The sequence below is a fragment of the Poecilia formosa genome, unplaced genomic scaffold (genome assembly GCF_000485575.1).
Source record: "Poecilia formosa unplaced genomic scaffold, Poecilia_formosa-5.1.2 Scaffold71, whole genome shotgun sequence".
Classification (NCBI taxonomy): Eukaryota; Metazoa; Chordata; class Actinopteri; order Cyprinodontiformes; family Poeciliidae; genus Poecilia; species Poecilia formosa.
The window spans coordinates 1983572-2001180 of record NW_006800010.1 but is presented as its reverse complement, the minus strand read 5'-3'; the positions used below and the strand labels follow the sequence as shown (position 1 = coordinate 2001180).

The window sequence follows — 17609 nt, the reverse complement described above, 5'->3', positions numbered from 1 at the left end:
ATATATATCTATATATCTATAGATATATAGATATATATACACACATTGTTTTTTTTTTAAAGGAAACATCATATTTGTTAAATTATCTTGTAAACTTGTAGAATTAAATTTGACGATCTGGCTTGGCTTTGCCGGGATGTCTCATTAAGATTTACACTCTCGTTTTTTTTTCTCCCAACAAACATTTCTTTCCCAGCCTCAGGTAATCGTCGGCAACATCCGCTGATTGCATTTTAATTAAAAAGCGCATTTTAATCATCCCTGCACTGACATGTCGCTGAGGGTGGATGTCCCATTTTCAATGCCGTGTCCCTGCCTTTCACACAAACGCACACAAAAACACACACATTACATCTGAATGACTGTGCCTGGCTGGGTGCGTCATTAGTTTAAAGTCGTAATTAATATTGAGAGCTGACAACGCCTCCCTGAGAAGCCGTTGAATTATGCAGGGAAGTGATGAGGAGGTAAAGTTGAACTGACTGACACTAATTGCAGAACACAGAGATGCACGGTCAAGAGGGACAGTGCGAGTCCTTCAGCACTAAATGAGGTTTTCACACAACTTGGGTCTTGTGTTTGGGGTCTCGCCACAGAGTTGTGTGACTTTTTTTTTTTTTTTGAAACGGGGCATACAGAGCATATGTCCAAGCACATTTCCAATCTGTGTGGAATGGGAAATCCATGAAGAAACACCAGACTCCTCTCCTGATGCGCCCTGATTTCAATATGCTCAACTAAATATGTTATTTTCTCTTTTAAACATGCCCAATTTGATCAAAGGCTTTGGCATAGACATCAGCTGCCCATTGAAAGTTACACATACACATGAGACCTTTCTGGGTTTAAATTCAAACATTAAGCATAAAGGTGATAAAATGTTTTTTTTTAAACTGTTTTGAACTGCAGGGATGTTTATGTGTTCAGAATTCACAAAGTCCTTTATTTTATTCTTATAGCATTTACTTGACTAAGTTTCTTATTTTTCATTTAGAAATTCTAACCTTCATCAAACTTGTTCTGGTCCTCTCATTGAAAAGTTCTGCTTTCTGTCTGTCCATTAGTATGACGAATACACGGTGTATGGAACAAAATAATATTCAGTAGCTTCTTCAGAGTTCAGGACATTCTGCTTTTTGTTACCAAGAGCTTAGTGACCCTGCAGCACAGCGACGATGCCTCCCTCTGCATCATTAAAGAGCCATTTTGCTGACATATCAAGGCCATTAACTCTGAAAGGAACAATTTCATGAAAAGCACCCTCTGCTCCAAAGTAAAATGGCTTTTCAGCATCTGTATAATTATATTCCCACACGTGTGGCCAGAAAAAAAAAATTAAACGGAACAGATTAATGACGCTGATGCCAAATCGGTAAGTGGGGGAACTTGAACAAACTTTGGTAGCTTTCTCACTTGTCCACACCTGTCCTCATTATCTGTCCTTTCTGTGTCAATCGATTAACGGGCCTGCTGCACCGGTCTCTTCTCATTATTAAAGAAGTCTGACAGAGACGTCTCCTCCTTCTCAGCCTGTTCTTCGCTCACGGTCATGAGCTTCTCATTGCCGTCCATCGAGGCCATCCGACCAAGAGTGTGCATCCAATTCTGTCACTCAGCCTGATGAGCGCAGGAGGGAAATAACAAAGATAAAAGACTAGCTGAGAGGCAGCCGAGGCTTCGCCCAGTTGTTTGTATTTCTCATCTTTGTTGCCAAACTGCAAACTCCACGAACTCTGATGTGTGTCTGTCCTTTTCTCGGCTTTTGTGAGAGGTTTAGAAACTCATTTAGAGTTGGGTTTTCTCTAGGATTCAGCACTAGACTTTGACTGGACCAAGTCCAAAGACTTGCTTCTACTGCAGGCACCTTTTCCAGGAATGAAGGTAGTTTTCTGGGATTACACCTTTTTCTGGTGCATTTACCAGGATTTAAAAAAAACAAAAAACAAGTTAGCAGGGTAGAAAGTTACCGCTTAAGAAAGGACGTTAGTTGGAGGTTGAACCTCCACCCCAATCCTGGCATGATGCTGCCACCAATATTGCCAATAATTAGGTTACTACTGAAAGCAATTAGCTGGACTGTTTTTGCTGTTTTTTCTTTTTTTTTTTACTAATGGGTACCAAAGTAAAACACACTTACTACGTGTTTGGGTCTACGATTCAATCCATTGAAGTGTGTGGTTGTAACACACTTCAATGTGTTACAAAATTCTTAAAGAGACCTTCAATCACATGACAGCTAAACTGAAATGCGTATCCACATCCATCAGGTCCCCTTTAGTTCTTGAAAAATGTAAAATGTGCAAGATCACCTGTGCTGATCAGCAAGCAGAACAATGAGCCCTCTTTTATTTGCTGCCTCTCCCCAGAGAGAGATATGAATGCAGGCAAGAGCTTCTCATAATGCTGCCGCCATCTGTTCTTTTATTAGTCTGGAACATCGGTTCTCCATCTGAGCGTTAAAGTTCATTAATATTCATACAACATTCATATAGTGAAACGTTGCCAATGGGAGTTCTGGTGTTAGTGTCTGAGTCGGGACAGGACAAGTCACACTAATTGATGACGGAACCATCAGCATCGAGGCTCTCGGTCCAAGTCGGCGTGCCTCTTTAACTAATTTTATGGCTTCTTCTGAACAAACAATTTGACATTCTTGAGACATTTTGAAATGTGTTTTAATTGGCTCTTCTCTCTGTTTCACTGCCCTTCAGGTTGCCTGTTTGAAGATGAGCTCTGTGCACCGTATGAGTTCTGCGTCAACGGTAAGTACAACTGTGAGGAAATGCACGTAACTCCTCCGTGTGCTGGCTCCCTCTACTTTTTAATGGCTTGAAAACAAATGGAATACACCTTTATCAGTTTCAGTACGTTGGTTGGTCTACAGGAGTTTTTAGAGGGCTTTAGTTGTTTCCATGCAGTATATGCAAAGCACTTCCACAAAGGATGGCACAAGTAATGCGAGGAATATTGTTCTTTTTGTCTCCCGGCTGTAGATTGAGTGCTTGTTTTGTAATCATTTTGTCCAATCAAAACTAATTTCCTGTCGTAAATATTGTGAAAATAACCTTGTTTGCTTCATGTGGCTTTCATCACGCTAAACTAATTTTATCTAGCTTGGCTGACGGCAAACATGGCTCTTAGGGCTGTAACGCTTGGCCTAGGCAAATCATGTTTTGTGTAACATCAATTGTTTTAATCTGTATGGGTTGTGTATGTAGCACTTTGAATTGCCTTGTTGCTGAAAATGTGCTATATAAATAAAATTGCCTTGCCTTAACTTACCTTATTTATGCATCAGTGTAAATAACCCATACCTCTATGATGTGCCCTCCTTTTTTGTAGTGTGTGTATTGTGATGAACATAATTTCATTTTGTTGTGATGTCAAACACTTGTTTCTTTTTTTGACATTGACCAATTTGGGTTGAAAGTTCAATATTTTATACACAACTCAGTAAAGAATTTGACCTCAAAAAAGTAATCATCTTTTTGTAAACCTATATACTTTTTCAAAGAATAAAGTACTACACTTTTGTAGTAGCATCAACCATTACAGTTGCACACAGTTGCCCGAAGCATAGGTATGATTTTCTCTGTAAAGCTGGTAGATAAAGGTCGCATACTGTAAACTGTGACTGAAGGGTTGGATCTTGACACACACTGTGTTTTAGCTCAGATGGGAAAAGCTCTGAAACAGGAACACATCTACATCGGCAAAGCATCACAGTAACTGCGGCATTGATTGACATTGTAACTGGTTTCCCTTCACATGATGAGGTTTTCCCTGCACACCGCGAACCTCTTGTACAAACCATTTTGTGCTGGAAGATGGATGGGGCTGTCCATGTGGTTGCCATGACAATGTGTCGCCTGATGAATGTATGAATGAACGGAGGGGGGAAATGTCAGGTCTCCGAATCACACAGCAGAGATTGTAATTTTGAAGGGAATTGATAGGAGGTGGATATTGAAGATTGTCTTCAGGTAGGGCCAAGGGGACTGCAAATGTATTCCCCTATGCTGGGAGATTTTTATGTATGGAATAATCCTTTTTTTTTATGCTGCTCCTTTCCCTGCAAACATTTTCACCAAATCTCATGTCGCTGAGGCGGTTTTGTAGTTCGCTTCATTTACTGTCTGCAAAGGCTCGACTAACTGCAGCTCTTACACATCAAGACGAAGCAAGCCAGGGCACGACTTGTACTTGATAGACAATGGGCCTGCTGGGGAACATAATGTGACCGAATCTTGGAACTGGAAAAAAAGAACTAGATCTGAAAAAGATAGGACAAGTAGAATTTGTTAATTTAAAATAAAAGTAAGACTTTTGGAATATAACAATTTACATTTATTGTATTATTTTGATGCAGGGGTTTTTTTTGTATGCCATGATAATCTAATAATAATACATTATTACAGAATGCTAAAGGTAAAAAAATATGGTTGGATTGGGTTTCAGAGCAGCTTTTTTGATGCATATTTAGATTCAGTTAAGCTTCCTGGATTATCCATAGCTCATAAAACCTTAAATACTAATAAGTAAGACAGCTTATTTTCAAAGGAAATTACTCTTTTTGTCAAAGACAACTCCAGTGATGAAGTTGTGCAAGTTCTCTGTTCAAAAAGAAATGATTTCAGGTTACTTCAAGAAAATTGAAATTCAAATATTTATTGTTTTAATTCCTCATCTATACATTCTGAGCTAAGTTCATCGCCTTGAACATGAACTGGTTCAAATTCATTTCAAAATTCTGTCAAAATAAATAAAATACATTGAGTTTACTCCTTTTTTTCTTGGTGTCACTTAGAGGTATTTTTCATGTCTGGAGTGAGTTGAATTTGCTAATGTTCCCTGATCTCTTTTATGACATAAAATTGTGGAAGCTGATCACTATTATGATATAGGGATTTAGTTCTGCATTTTTAAAATTATTTACTCCCTTTATATCATTTGATTAGAATAATCTGTAATTTATTATCATGTATGCTGAGTGTTCACTATGTCCATAAACAATGGATGGATAGATTGAAGGAATGGAAAGCAACACAGTGCATCAAAATCCCATTAATTTTACCTTTATATCACCCGATTATCAAGATCTAAACTTCTGTCAAGCTTGACAGGTATTTAAATCCGTCCTGAAGAAAATATGAAATGTTATGATTTCTTTCTTTCTTTTTCTTTTCTTTTTTTTGTTTTTTTGTTTAACTACACAGTTTCCTGACATGATACAAAAATAATGCTGTTCCATATTGGATGTTTAGCTTGAAAAAAAAACAAACAAACAAAAACAACTAGGGGGTCTATAAAAATACCTGAACCATACTCAGTTGATCTATTGTGTTTGCCTGTGCACTGTATTAGAGCAGCAGATGTGGAGCCCCGCTCACTTATTTCCATATTAACCCAGTTTCAGGGGAACTGGGTAGGGAGACAGGGCCGAGGAGAAGCCACTTTAATTACAGATCCTGCATTTGTTCAGAGGGGAGACTAATCGAGGGAAACTGCTGACAGCTTAATAACAAAATATCTACTGGCAGAAAGAAGGTTCTTCCTTAGTATAGGTGCATTAGCATATAATTCATGTTAATGATGTGTATTCACACCACTGTCTCTATCCGACTTAAATGGCACGTCAGCAATAAGCTGCGGATTTGTGCTATAAAAGCACCGTAAAGTGAAAGACTTAAATAGTGTGTGTGTGTGTGTGTGTGTGTGTGTGTTTTCCCACACAGTATGTAAATTAGCAGATATTAATGAGTTGTGTCACAACCCTCTGTGGCTGCAGTGCGTCTGGCCCCTTTCTCTCGCCACTGGACTCTCGGTGAGCGGCAGCCACAGCACAGACAGATGATGAGTGGGAGTAACTAGGTCTGCCACTTTCACTCTCTCACAGGTCCCTGATGGAGTAACCTGGTTTATTCTGGGCTGGGCCAAACGCTTTCTTCTTCACCCGAGCTGTTGCCATGCAGGGCGGTTAAGGGGGAGGGGGCTGTTGGGAAAAGAGGTTCAGTATGACCAGATATTCTAGCAGTTATGAGCTAAAGTGTAAAAATCTTTTGCAGGTAATTAGGATCTACTCTCAGTGAGCGGCACTGAGAGTAGAAACGTTTTCACATTTTACAACCATTCATTTTGGAATTTAGGTCCTAACACAAAATAGTGCAAAATGAAACGACAGCATCTCTCTGTGTGAGCAGAGAAATGTCTAACTCTGGCAGGACACCTGAGGACCAGAGCTGGACACGCCTGTCTTACATGCAGTAGAAAGCGCTGAGTCATCTCAGTTTAGAGAAACAGAAAGTAGATGTCATTAAAAGATGAGATAATGTCTTTTTAGATATCTTAGATTTTTTTTTACAGTGGGCCTCTGACTATTTGTGCATTTACCCATTTGTAGATTTTTTTTTTTTTTGTGGAACTTGACTCCAAATTATTCACAGAAATTCTTTCTGTACAGCTCGGGAAACTGAAATCCCTTGGTGCAATGCTTCTTGGCACATCATTGGTTGGCATTGGCAAAGCTGCCAGTCCAGGAACGCCATTCATTTTCCTTGGCTCTAATTGGCTGAGCCCCCAAAAGTGGAGACAAGGAACACTTAGTTTCTGTAGTAGTGCTAGGACGGTGTGTGCTGATACCTATTACAGTATATTTGCTGTTTGAGTTATAATAACAGGCAGTTCTAAGTGTTTTTAGCGCAGGGTCTCAAGTATTAGTGGGGCATGTAAAATCATGACTGCTGATAACTGCTCAGGATAAGCTTAATATTCCTTATCAGGACTAATAACTAAAAGTAGATATAAAAGGAGTGTCTAGTATTTAACAAAACATTGATTGAATAAATCATTACTATCCATCATTCAATCTCTTGCTGTCAACTCACTCTCTTCAAAATCTTCAGAATAGTGCTGCTCTAGACGTTTTTCTTAAAAGACAAGTGATTACCTGGAAAGGCATTTTAATTTGCTGCTCTCCAGAGTGTTTGACTTACTAGTTAAATAGGCTCAAACCAGAGTGCAGTGGATAAGTGCTGGATGTTTCCCTCGGGGCGTCGGTTGGCTCCTATTAAACACTCGAACCAACAGTGCTGCATCGATCTGCGGTTATCCCGCCTCCTCTCGGGCCAATACCGTCTGAAACGTCTGCTCTGTATTTTAAACTTAAGTGATTTAGGTGATGCTTCTATTGATCAACGATTTGAACTGCAGAGTAAACATAAAAGATGCAAATATCAGACAAGTCTGTACGAACTGAAAGGAGGAGGCTGAAGTCCTGTATTTATAGACGAAGAGACTGTTAGAAGAGTAGAAATGTAATAATTAAGCTTATTTATGCAGCAAAACAGAATCCAGTTGCCAGCATGTTTTTGATGCAGCATGGAGAGTCTTTATTTACTCCATTTAAATTTGCATGAGTACAATTATCATTTCAAAGCTACAACTGTCATAGCTAAAAGGCCAAAATAGCCCGTAAACACTCCATTAATCATAGCCTGATCACTTTAGATTTTGTTCCTGCACCTTTTCTTCATTAGCCGACCGCATCTGGTCCAGTCTCGGGGCATTGATATAAGCCCATTCATTTTCATGACAAGAGCTACGCCGCTAATACACCTGTTCCACTACGTCTTAATTTGTCTCCCGGGTCCGTTCGTCTCTCCTCCTGACATACAGTCTTTTGCAGACGCCCTGCTGACTGTCAGCTTTAGTACCAGCTCCTGTTATCCTCCAGCATTAGCTTTCACAGTTTAAATAGCTTTAGAGTCAGAGTGGTGTCGCTGTCTGTCACAGCGAGAAGAGAGACAGCGTCTGGATTTAAAGCTCCTTTTTTTTTTTTTTCTAGCAGGAAATCGTCTTTATTCTTGTCAACACACTGCTTATTTAGATGAAGATGCTCTACTGTGAAAGTGCTGCTATTGGATAGCGTTCTATACCTACAAAGGGTTTCATTGATCAAGGTGTTTTTTTTTTTTATATTGCTCATTTCATTATAAAAAAAAGGCATAAATCACCCACAGATGGTGCTGTAAAAATATTTTTTGTCAAATTTTAATATCAGACAATAGCTAAATTAGAGGAATAGACTATCCAAACCAACTTGGTCCTAAGGAAAAAAAGCCTCACGTTAATTTAATTGTTAGTTAATTCTAATAAACCTTCTTTATATATATATATATATTTTCAAGCTACACCCTGATTTGATAACTACCCCAACTGTAGAATCAAGAAATCACATCACTTGGGCCTCTATGACATTTTGACACAGACTAAAAGATCTCAAAAAGCAATGATGTCCTGATCTAAAGTCAATAAAATTTATGGGTCTTTACAAGGTTACTACAAGCAATTTCGGGATTCAACGACCCACAGCAGAGCCATTACCTACAAAAAGTTAAAAAGTGGTGAACCTTTCCTAGAGAGGTTGATCTCCCAAAATTACAACAATGACCCCTCAAGGAGATTACTAAAAACCCCAGAGCAACCCAGTGCTGTAGGCCTCAGTTTCCTCAGTTTAGGTCACCGATAATAATTCAGAGGACACCTCAGAGTTGCTAAAAACATGTGATGATCCACAAGGCTTTTGGAGAAGTACTCTGTGCTGATGAAATAAAACTGAACATCTGTGGAGGGTCAGCGTGTCATTATACCTGGTGTAAAACTAAAACAGCATTTCTGAAAAAGAGCATCTTTGTTGCATCATTGCTTCAGAATCTTAAGGACAAGCTGGATTTCCAACCATCGGTTTAGCCCAAGCGAGGACAACGAGCCGAAGTTCAACAGCAAGTACGCCTCTGAATGAGTACTAAAAAAAGGTAAATGTGACTGAAGAAGTTTCTATGTGACTATTTGTGAATGAAAACCCTCCGAGGTGGCTGAACAAAACCAATTTTATATATAGTGTTTGTTGTTGATCAAGGCCTTTAATTATTGCTCAAAGACAAGCCAGAAAAATTCATCCTCATACTAAATATTTCCACACAAATGTTGACACATTTTAGAAAGAACGCCCCGCTATTTGACTTGCCCAGCCTCTCTGTGCGTTATTTTCAGCTTCTGACAAGCCTCTATGGATGCAACACATGCTGCGCTCCTCCAGGCCTGAAATTAAAATGTTGCTTTTCGCTGTCAAAAATAGCGTGGGGGGAAAAAACGTTTTTGTTTTTTCTCCGAGCTGTCAACTGCAATGAGCCTTGTTCTGATTCCTCTGGTGTCAGGAAAGCGAGCAGAAAAGTGACAGAACAAATCTCCGCGTTTGGCGCCACCTCGATAATTCAATCACTTGTTAACGTTCGCCAAACAAGGATTTCTTTGTCGCAAAGCACCTTGAGCCTCTATATTTAAGGCTCCGAATCCCTGGACGTCTCTTTGCTAACAGGACTGTCCCTGAAAAATGGACACGCGACATCTGCCGTCAGCAAGAAAGCTGCAGGGTTTAGAACATCAGACGTTGAGCGGTTATCACTTTCAGAACGTTTTTTTTTCTATTTGTGACAGGAAAAATTGGGGATTCATTTTGTGAGTTATGTCATTAGGGACGGTTAGAATAGATTTCTGGCAAACAAAATGAGCAAACAAAAGGCAGTTTGTGTGCTTTGATGCACAAAATTCTGTGGGTGGAAAGTTTTCCTCTTCTCAAAATATCTGCTGAATATTATACTCTCTTGAGTGATGTTTCTCTGGCTCCTCCAAGCTTTGTCTGTTCAGAGTTGCCATTTGAGAAGGAGACATCTAGAAAACACCCACTCCTCCTCTAGGATATGATTACGATTGCCAACTGTCAGATTTCATAATTTATGTAATAATTTCTCGCTGAATTTTACTCTAAGCACAAAGCACAGGGAAAATATGACGCATTCAGTGGGAAATCGCTTTGGAATTACCTGGTTTATGAGGGAAGTTATTTTCGGCAAGCTAAACTTAACTGGGCTGCTCTTTGTTTTTCTGAGGAACTTGAACTTATCATGTTTTTTTGTGGTGACTCAAAATTACATTTTATACCACAGTCGGCCAAATTTGAGCTTCTTTTTAGACAGTCATGTGGTCAGGTTGTTGTGTGCACATTTCTTTTGCACATGTGTCTATCCTCTGACATTTCTGACTTGTTTGTGAAACTCTGGCTGAAATGGTTGCATTCGAGTCCAAATGTCTGACATTTTTCTGATTTCTGTCACCTGTAGCAATAGAAAAAGAAGAAAAAAAGAAAAGGGGGGAAATGGAAATAGGTTGGCAAGAATCAGATTCCAGATGCTATCAATCATGCTTCTTATTTGAGATCGAATGACATGGGAGAAAAACCCAGATGTCTGTCTCTCCCCAACAGAATGCTCTAACTCAATTGTGGCTCAAGAGGATAATCCAAACTAGAAGATCTATCATATAATCATTTTCAGATACAGATGCATATAAAAAAAATAGAATATCAGAAAAAAGTTACATGTGTCTTTGGTCTTTATTTCAGAAAATTTATAGATTCACTACACAGAGAGAGAAATACTTCAAAACTTTATTTCTAGTAATTTTGAGAATTACGACTTAGAGATAATAAAATCAAAGAATCAGTGTCTTAAAAGTTAAATATATGATCATTCTGTCTTGGTCTTTGTGGACACATAGTAGATTGCGAGAGCCAAAGCTCTGCATTTCAGTTTAAATTCGTCTAAGGCACATGCGGTGGCATGTACGCTCACCACCTTCTGTGTGAAAGCTGCTAGAAATTAAATGAATCTCTGTGTAGGAGTCAGGCGAAGTGGTCATGTGATCGGGATATTGTCTTTTGAGGTCTGTCAGGGACACACTCCAGGGGACACACACACGAGGCTGGAGAGACCATGCGTCCCCTCTTGTGCGGACATGCCTCGGCATCCACCAGAAGTAGCTGTATAGTGTCGCTGGACCTGTTAGCCCTGCAATCCAATGCCAGATAATCAGAAGTCAATGAATTGATGGACACAAATCTTTGAGCTTTGCAATCATATGCTTTCCTGCTAAAGTGTACAAACTGAATTAGAAGTGAAAAGAGAAAACCACAGCATGCAATGAGCATTAACTCTTGTTTGTTTTGTGGTTCCCGGCATGTAGCCGAGCATCCGTCTTACTGATGTTTGCTGTCACTCCCCGATGTCTTGAGGCTAATTAATGGGAGGCTGTGGTGTATGACCAAGTGCTGAAGCACATCATTAGTCCCCATCTAATCACGGGCACCATACCTTACACACGCTCAGACGACTGCATTGCTGACGGCTCTGACTTCATCTCCCGAGGCCACCTCCCCGCTGAACATCACATTCTGCGAGCCTTCGCCAACGAGGTGCAGGAATCCATCCTCCTGTCTGAGAAAACATGGCGGCTCTGTTCATTTAAATTCCAGCCCTTGTGTTCGCTCACTGCTGCCTGACCCCCACATGCCTCCCTAAGCCTCTGCATCCTTCAGAGGTCCAGACCAGCCATTGAATTATGGGTTGATAGTCTGTCTGTGGTGTTGGTTGCCTGGCAACCCAAGTGGGAGGCCTGCTGATAGGAAGATTACCAAGGTCTCAGATAAAGTCCCTTCTGCCACAAATGTCTGCTTATCGTGGAGCTGTCTCAGGAAGAAATGTCAGCTATTACCCCCACCTCACACACACAAAAAAAAACACAACACAGGAAATCAGACGTACAAAACACTGCAGGAGCCTCACAGCGAAAGCTTTTCATCTGAGCCAGCAGATGTTATTTGGCATCAACAGAACAGCAGAAAGAGTGCTGAAAAACGTGTACCTTGTGCGTTTCTCACTTTGAGGTGCCACAAACCACCTCATGAACCTGTTTCCACCGTTTCTCCTCTTGTCTCCTTCCGTTGTAGATGGAGTGTTTGGAAGGTGCCAGGAGTTGGCTGGGGCAGACCTGTACACGCACGATATCTCATCCTCCGCTCTCCAGCGCCTCAGGATCCTCCTACAGAAGCTGGCTCACAGAGGTACAAACTTTGTCTGAGAGTCTATCTTTCGCCTTCGTCATCTATCGGTGGGTCACACAGAGAGTGCCTTTTGGCGCGAGGCGAGCCAAATCAGCCAAGCTGTCTCTTTGGCAGGCGCAGCACACTGCCACGGAGCTAGAACGGGTCATGTGACTCATATCGGCCCATTGTTTGGCCGTCCTCGCTTAACACCAGTAGCCAGTCTTGTTGGCTCTTGTGCCAGTTGGACATTTAGAGCTGATTTTGTGGATGAGTAACTGTGAGGTGTGCAGGATAATCACATCAGTCTCTCCCACCCAGTCAGTGGCTGATGATGAGCTTCAAAGCAGCTCACAGCTTCAGGCGGTTTATAGGCATCTATGTGATGAACATGCAGTGCCTTGCACACCCCATGAATCTTTCAATATGTTGTTGCGTAGCACTCAGCAAACTTAAGTGTGTTTTATTGGTGTTTTATGAGTGAGATCAATATAAATGAGTGCAAAATTGTAAGGTGTACATTTGGGTCTGTCGTTTTACCGTCTTTGCCCATTTTTCCTCAACAGCTCAGTCAGGTTGGATGGAGAGATTCAGGAAACACCAATTTTCAGGTCTTCCTACAGATTTTCAGTTTGGATTTTGATCTGGGCCATTCTTACATTTAGCTCAAAAGTTGAATTTTGTTCTCATCTGTTCAGAGCACCGTCTGGAATTTATAATTTGCAGAAGAAAATGATAAATCCAGGGTTTTTTTCTCTTGCACTTCACAAATAATCTCTGCTTTCTTTCTGAAACAGAAATTCCTGATAAAATACATTAAATACATCATATTTGTGATTGTGTCATCATGAAATAGGAAACTATCATTAGCCTATTATTATCTAATGTCTTTATAACAAACGTAATTCTATATTTACACAAAGAGAGAAGTTGGAGGGAATTTTTTTTTCTTAACTCAGTCAAAGTGAGCTTAACTTAGTTAAGAACTATACAGTTTTGCTCTCATATTTGAAGAATGACATCACTTCTGCAATTTAAATTATGCCTGATTTGATATTCATTCATTGTGGTGGAGCTCTAATTTTCAGTGGAAATGACCAGATCCTCCTGGGAGTCCACAACACAAATCCAGACAAAAAACAAAAAACAAAAAAAAAATCAAATAAACTGAAATCTGGTGAAAGTAAATGTATAAAAATGTGAGAGATTGGTAAAATGTCATTTAATTGAGTTTTCATTTCTTCATAATTTCAAAATATGCTGCTTTGATCTAAACATATGCTTTGATGACAAACAGTATTCAAGCTATTTAATTATATTTAATTAATTGCTTGAGTGTGCACTGATTATCATGTCAGCTGCAAAAAAAAAAAAATAAATAAAAAAATAGAACCTACAAAAATCTTGCCTGCATGTAGGTTATATGGAGATATGTATTGTGATTAAAAGTTAAAAAAAGAGACACATATAGCATCTCTTATGGCTTCATGCTCCTGCACCGACAGTTATGCCCCACCAGGGAGCAGTAGAAACCTTTAACAAGACCATAACCACAGATGTCCACCATCCAAATTGTCTTTGCAGGTCACTCTGAGCCTGATTCTCTTAAGCAGGCGTGGACAAACACTGAAATTTATTAGAAGCATGGGTAAAGTGGGAAGAAAAGAAACATGAAATAAAGGATAATTATTCGAAACGAGCGTGCATATTTGTAATAATTAATAATTTGAAATAAACGCATGAAAATGAGGAGGATGAGAGCAGATATGTAGTTTCTTTTCATTATTTTTTTTAGATCCAATTCTTTTAAATGATTTTCCTTTTTATTCTTTGACCTTGTGCTTTAAGACAGCCTTTTACAGACATGACATCATCACTTTGAAACATTTCTCCCCTTCACCGTCTATAAGACTCCCGTCCACAGATGGGTGTTATCTGGCGTTGAGTCCACAATGCGCAGTTAATGCTCTGTGGCATGTAATTCTTATCAGCTCAGCAGCTATTGAAGTGTCATCTTTGAGGTGTGTAGGTTTGGGGAGGCGAGGGTAGGGGGGGGGCTCCTTTTTGAGTTTAGACAGGTTTGTAGAGACCATTGTACTGTTAGCTAAATTGAAGAGATGAAGGAGAGGAATAAAAAAAAACAAAAAAAACAAGACGAGCATCAATGGAATCGATTTACAATCCTCTTTATCTTGCATCAGAGCAGGTAGAAATCACACAATCTCTGCTCACTGCACAACACCAATGTCAGTCANGAGAAATACTTCAAAACTTTATTTCTAGTAATTTTGAGAATTACGACTTAGAGATAATAAAAACAAAGAATCAGTGTCTTAAAAGTTAAATATATGATCATTCTGTCTTGGTCTTTGTGGACACATAGTAGATTGCGAGAGCCAAAGCTCTGCATTTCAGTTTAAATTCGTCTTACTTCGGTGTAAGGCACATGCGGTGGCATGTACGCTCACCACCTTCTGTGTGAAAGCTGCTAGAAATTAAATGAATCTCTGTGTAGGAGTCAGGCGAAGTGGTCATGTGATCGGGATATTGTCTTTTGAGGTCTGTCAGGGACACACTCCAGGGGACACACACACGAGGCTGGAGAGACCATGCGTCCCCTCTTGTGCGGACATGCCTCGGCATCCACCAGAAGTAGCTGTATAGTGTCGCTGGACCTGTTAGCCCTGCAATCCAATGCCAGATAATCAGAAGTCAATGAATTGATGGACACAAATCTTTGAGCTTTGCAATCATATGCTTTCCTGCTAAAGTGTACAAACTGAATTAGAAGTGAAAAGAGAAAACCACAGCATGCAATGAGCATTAACTCTTGTTTGTTTTGTGGTTTTCGGCATGTAGCCGAGCATCCGTCTTACTGATGTTTGCTGTCACTCCCCGATGTCTTGAGGCTAATTAATGGGAGGCTGTGGTGTATGACCAAGTGCTGAAGCACATCATTAGTCCCCATCTAATCACGGGCACCATACCTTACACACGCTCAGACGACTGCATTGCTGACGGCTCTGACTTCATCTCCCGAGGCCACCTCCCCGCTGAACTTCACATTCTGCGAGCCTTCGCCAACGAGGTGCAGGAATCCATCCTCCTGTCTGAGAAAACATGGCGGCTCTGTTCATTTAAATTCCAGCCCTTGTGTTCGCTCACTGCTGCCTGACCCCCACATGCCTCCCTAAGCCTCTGCATCCTTCAGAGGTCCAGACCAGCCATTGAATTATGGGTTGATAGTCTGTCTGTGGTGTTGGTTGCCTGGCAACCCAAGTGGGAGGCCTGCTGATAGGAAGATTACCAAGGTCTCAGATAAAGTCCCTTCTGCCACAAATGTCTGCTTATCGTGGAGCTGTCTCAGGAAGAAATGTCAGCTATTACCCCCACCTCACACACACAAAAAAAAACACAACACAGGAAATCAGACGTACAAAACACTGCAGGAGCCTCACAGCGAAAGCTTTTCATCTGAGCCAGCAGATGTTATTTGGCATCAACAGAACAGCAGAAAGAGTGCTGAAAAACGTGTACCTTGTGCGTTTCTCACTTTGAGGTGCCACAAACCACCTCATGAACCTGTTTCCACCGTTTCTCCTCTTGTCTCCTTCCGTTGTAGATGGAGTGTTTGGAAGGTGCCAGGAGTTGGCTGGGGCAGACCTGTACACGCACGATATCTCATCCTCCGCTCTCCAGCGCCTCAGGATCCTCCTACAGAAGCTGGCTCACAGAGGTACAAACTTTGTCTGAGAGTCTATCTTTCGCCTTCGTCATCTATCGGTGGGTCACACAGAGAGTGCCTTTTGGCGCGAGGCGAGCCAAATCAGCCAAGCTGTCTCTTTGGCAGGCACAACACACTGCCACGGAGCTAGAACGGGTCATGTGACTCATATCGGCCCATTGTTTGGCCGTCCTCGCTTAACACCAGTAGCCAGTCTTGTTGGCTCTTGTGCCAGTTGGACATTTAGAGCTGATTTTGTGGATGAGTAACTGTGAGGTGTGCAGGATAATCACATCAGTCTCTCCCACCCAGTCAGTGGCTGATGATGAGCTTCAAAGCAGCTCACAGCTTCAGGCGGTTTATAGGCATCTATGTGATGAACATGCAGTGCCTTGCACACCCCATGAATCTTTCAATATGTTGTTGCGTAGCACTCAGCAAACTTAAGTGTGTTTTATTGGTGTTTTATGAGTGAGATCAATATAAATGAGTGCAAAATTGTAAGGTGTACATTTGGGTCTGTCGTTTTACCGTCTTTGCCCATTTTTCCTGAACAGCTCAGTCAGGTTGGATGGAGAGATTCAGGAAACACCAATTTTCAGGTCTTCCTACAGATTTTCAGTTTGGATTTTGATCTGGGCCATTCTTACATTTAGCTCAAAAGTTGAATTTTGTTCTCATCTGTTCAGAGCACCGTCTGGAATTTATAATTTGCAGAAGAAAATGATAAATCCAGGGTTGTTGTTTTTTCTTGCACTTCACAAATAATCTCTGCTTTCTTTCTGAAACAGAAATTCCTGATAAAATACATTAAATACATCATATTTGTGATTGTGTCATCATGAAATAGGAAACTATCATTAGCCTATTATTATCTAATGTCTTTATAACAAACGTAATTCTATATTTACACAAAGAGAGAAGTTGGAGGGAATTTTTTTTTCTTAACTCAGTCAAAGTGAGCTTAACTTAGTTAAGAACTATACAGTTTTGCTCTCATATTTGAAGAATGACATCACTTCTGCAATTTAAATTATGCCTGATTTGATATTCATTCATTGTGGTGGAGCTCTAATTTTCAGTGGAAATGACCAGATCCTCCTGGGAGTCCACAACACAAATCCAGACAAAAAACAAAAAACAAAAAAAAAATCAAATAAACTGAAATCTGGTGAAAGTAAATGTATAAAAATGTGAGAGATTGGTAAAATGTCATTTAATTGAGTTTTCATTTCTTCATAATTTCAAAATATGCTGCTTTGATCTAAACATATGCTTTGATGACAAACAGTATTCAAGCTATTTAATTATATTTAATTAATTGCTTGAGTGTGCACTGATTATCATGTCAGCTGCAAAAAAAAAAAAATAAATAAAAAAATAGAACCTACAAAAATCTTGCCTGCATGTAGGTTATATGGAGATATGTATTGTGATTAAAAGTTAAAAAAAGAGACACATATAGCATCTCTTATGGCTTCATGCTCCTGCACCGACAGTTATGCCCCACCAGGGAGCAGTAGAAACCTTTAACAAGACCATAACCACAGATGTCCACCATCCAAATTGTCTTTGCAGGTCACTCTGAGCCTGATTCTCTTAAGCAGGCGTGGACAAACACTGAAATTTATTAGAAGCATGGGTAAAGTGGGAAGAAAAGAAACATGAAATAAAGGATAATTATTCAAAACAAGCCTGCATATTTGTAATAATTAATAATTTGAAATAAACGCATGAAAATGAGGAGGATGAGAGCAGATATGTAGTTTCTTTTCATTATTTTTTTTAGATCCAATTCTTTTAAATGATTTTCCTTTTTATTCTTTGACCTTGTGCTTTAAGACAGCCTTTTACAGACATGACATCATCACTTTGAAACATTTCTCCCCTTCACCGTCTATAAGACTCCCGTCCACAGATGGGCGTTATCTGGCGTTGAGTCCACAATGC

The 17609-nt window shown here is 40.1% G+C and overlaps 1 protein-coding gene across 3 annotated transcripts in view; it reads left to right on the top strand.

Moving 5' to 3' along the window:
- Positions 1–17609, top strand: part of ptprn2 (protein tyrosine phosphatase receptor type N2) — a 152518-nt gene that overhangs the window by 15391 nt on the left and 119518 nt on the right. For 2 of the 3 annotated variants that reach the window (XM_007555631.2, XM_016673188.1), the window contains exons 2-3: positions 2712–2762; positions 11843–11956. In XM_007555631.2, coding sequence (XP_007555693.1) covers positions 2712–2762; positions 11843–11956 — 165 coding nt within the window. Of the gene's footprint in view, positions 1–2711; positions 2763–11842; positions 11957–15496; positions 15672–17609 lie in introns of those variants that run through there. The other variant, XM_016673189.1, reaches the window with a different exon arrangement.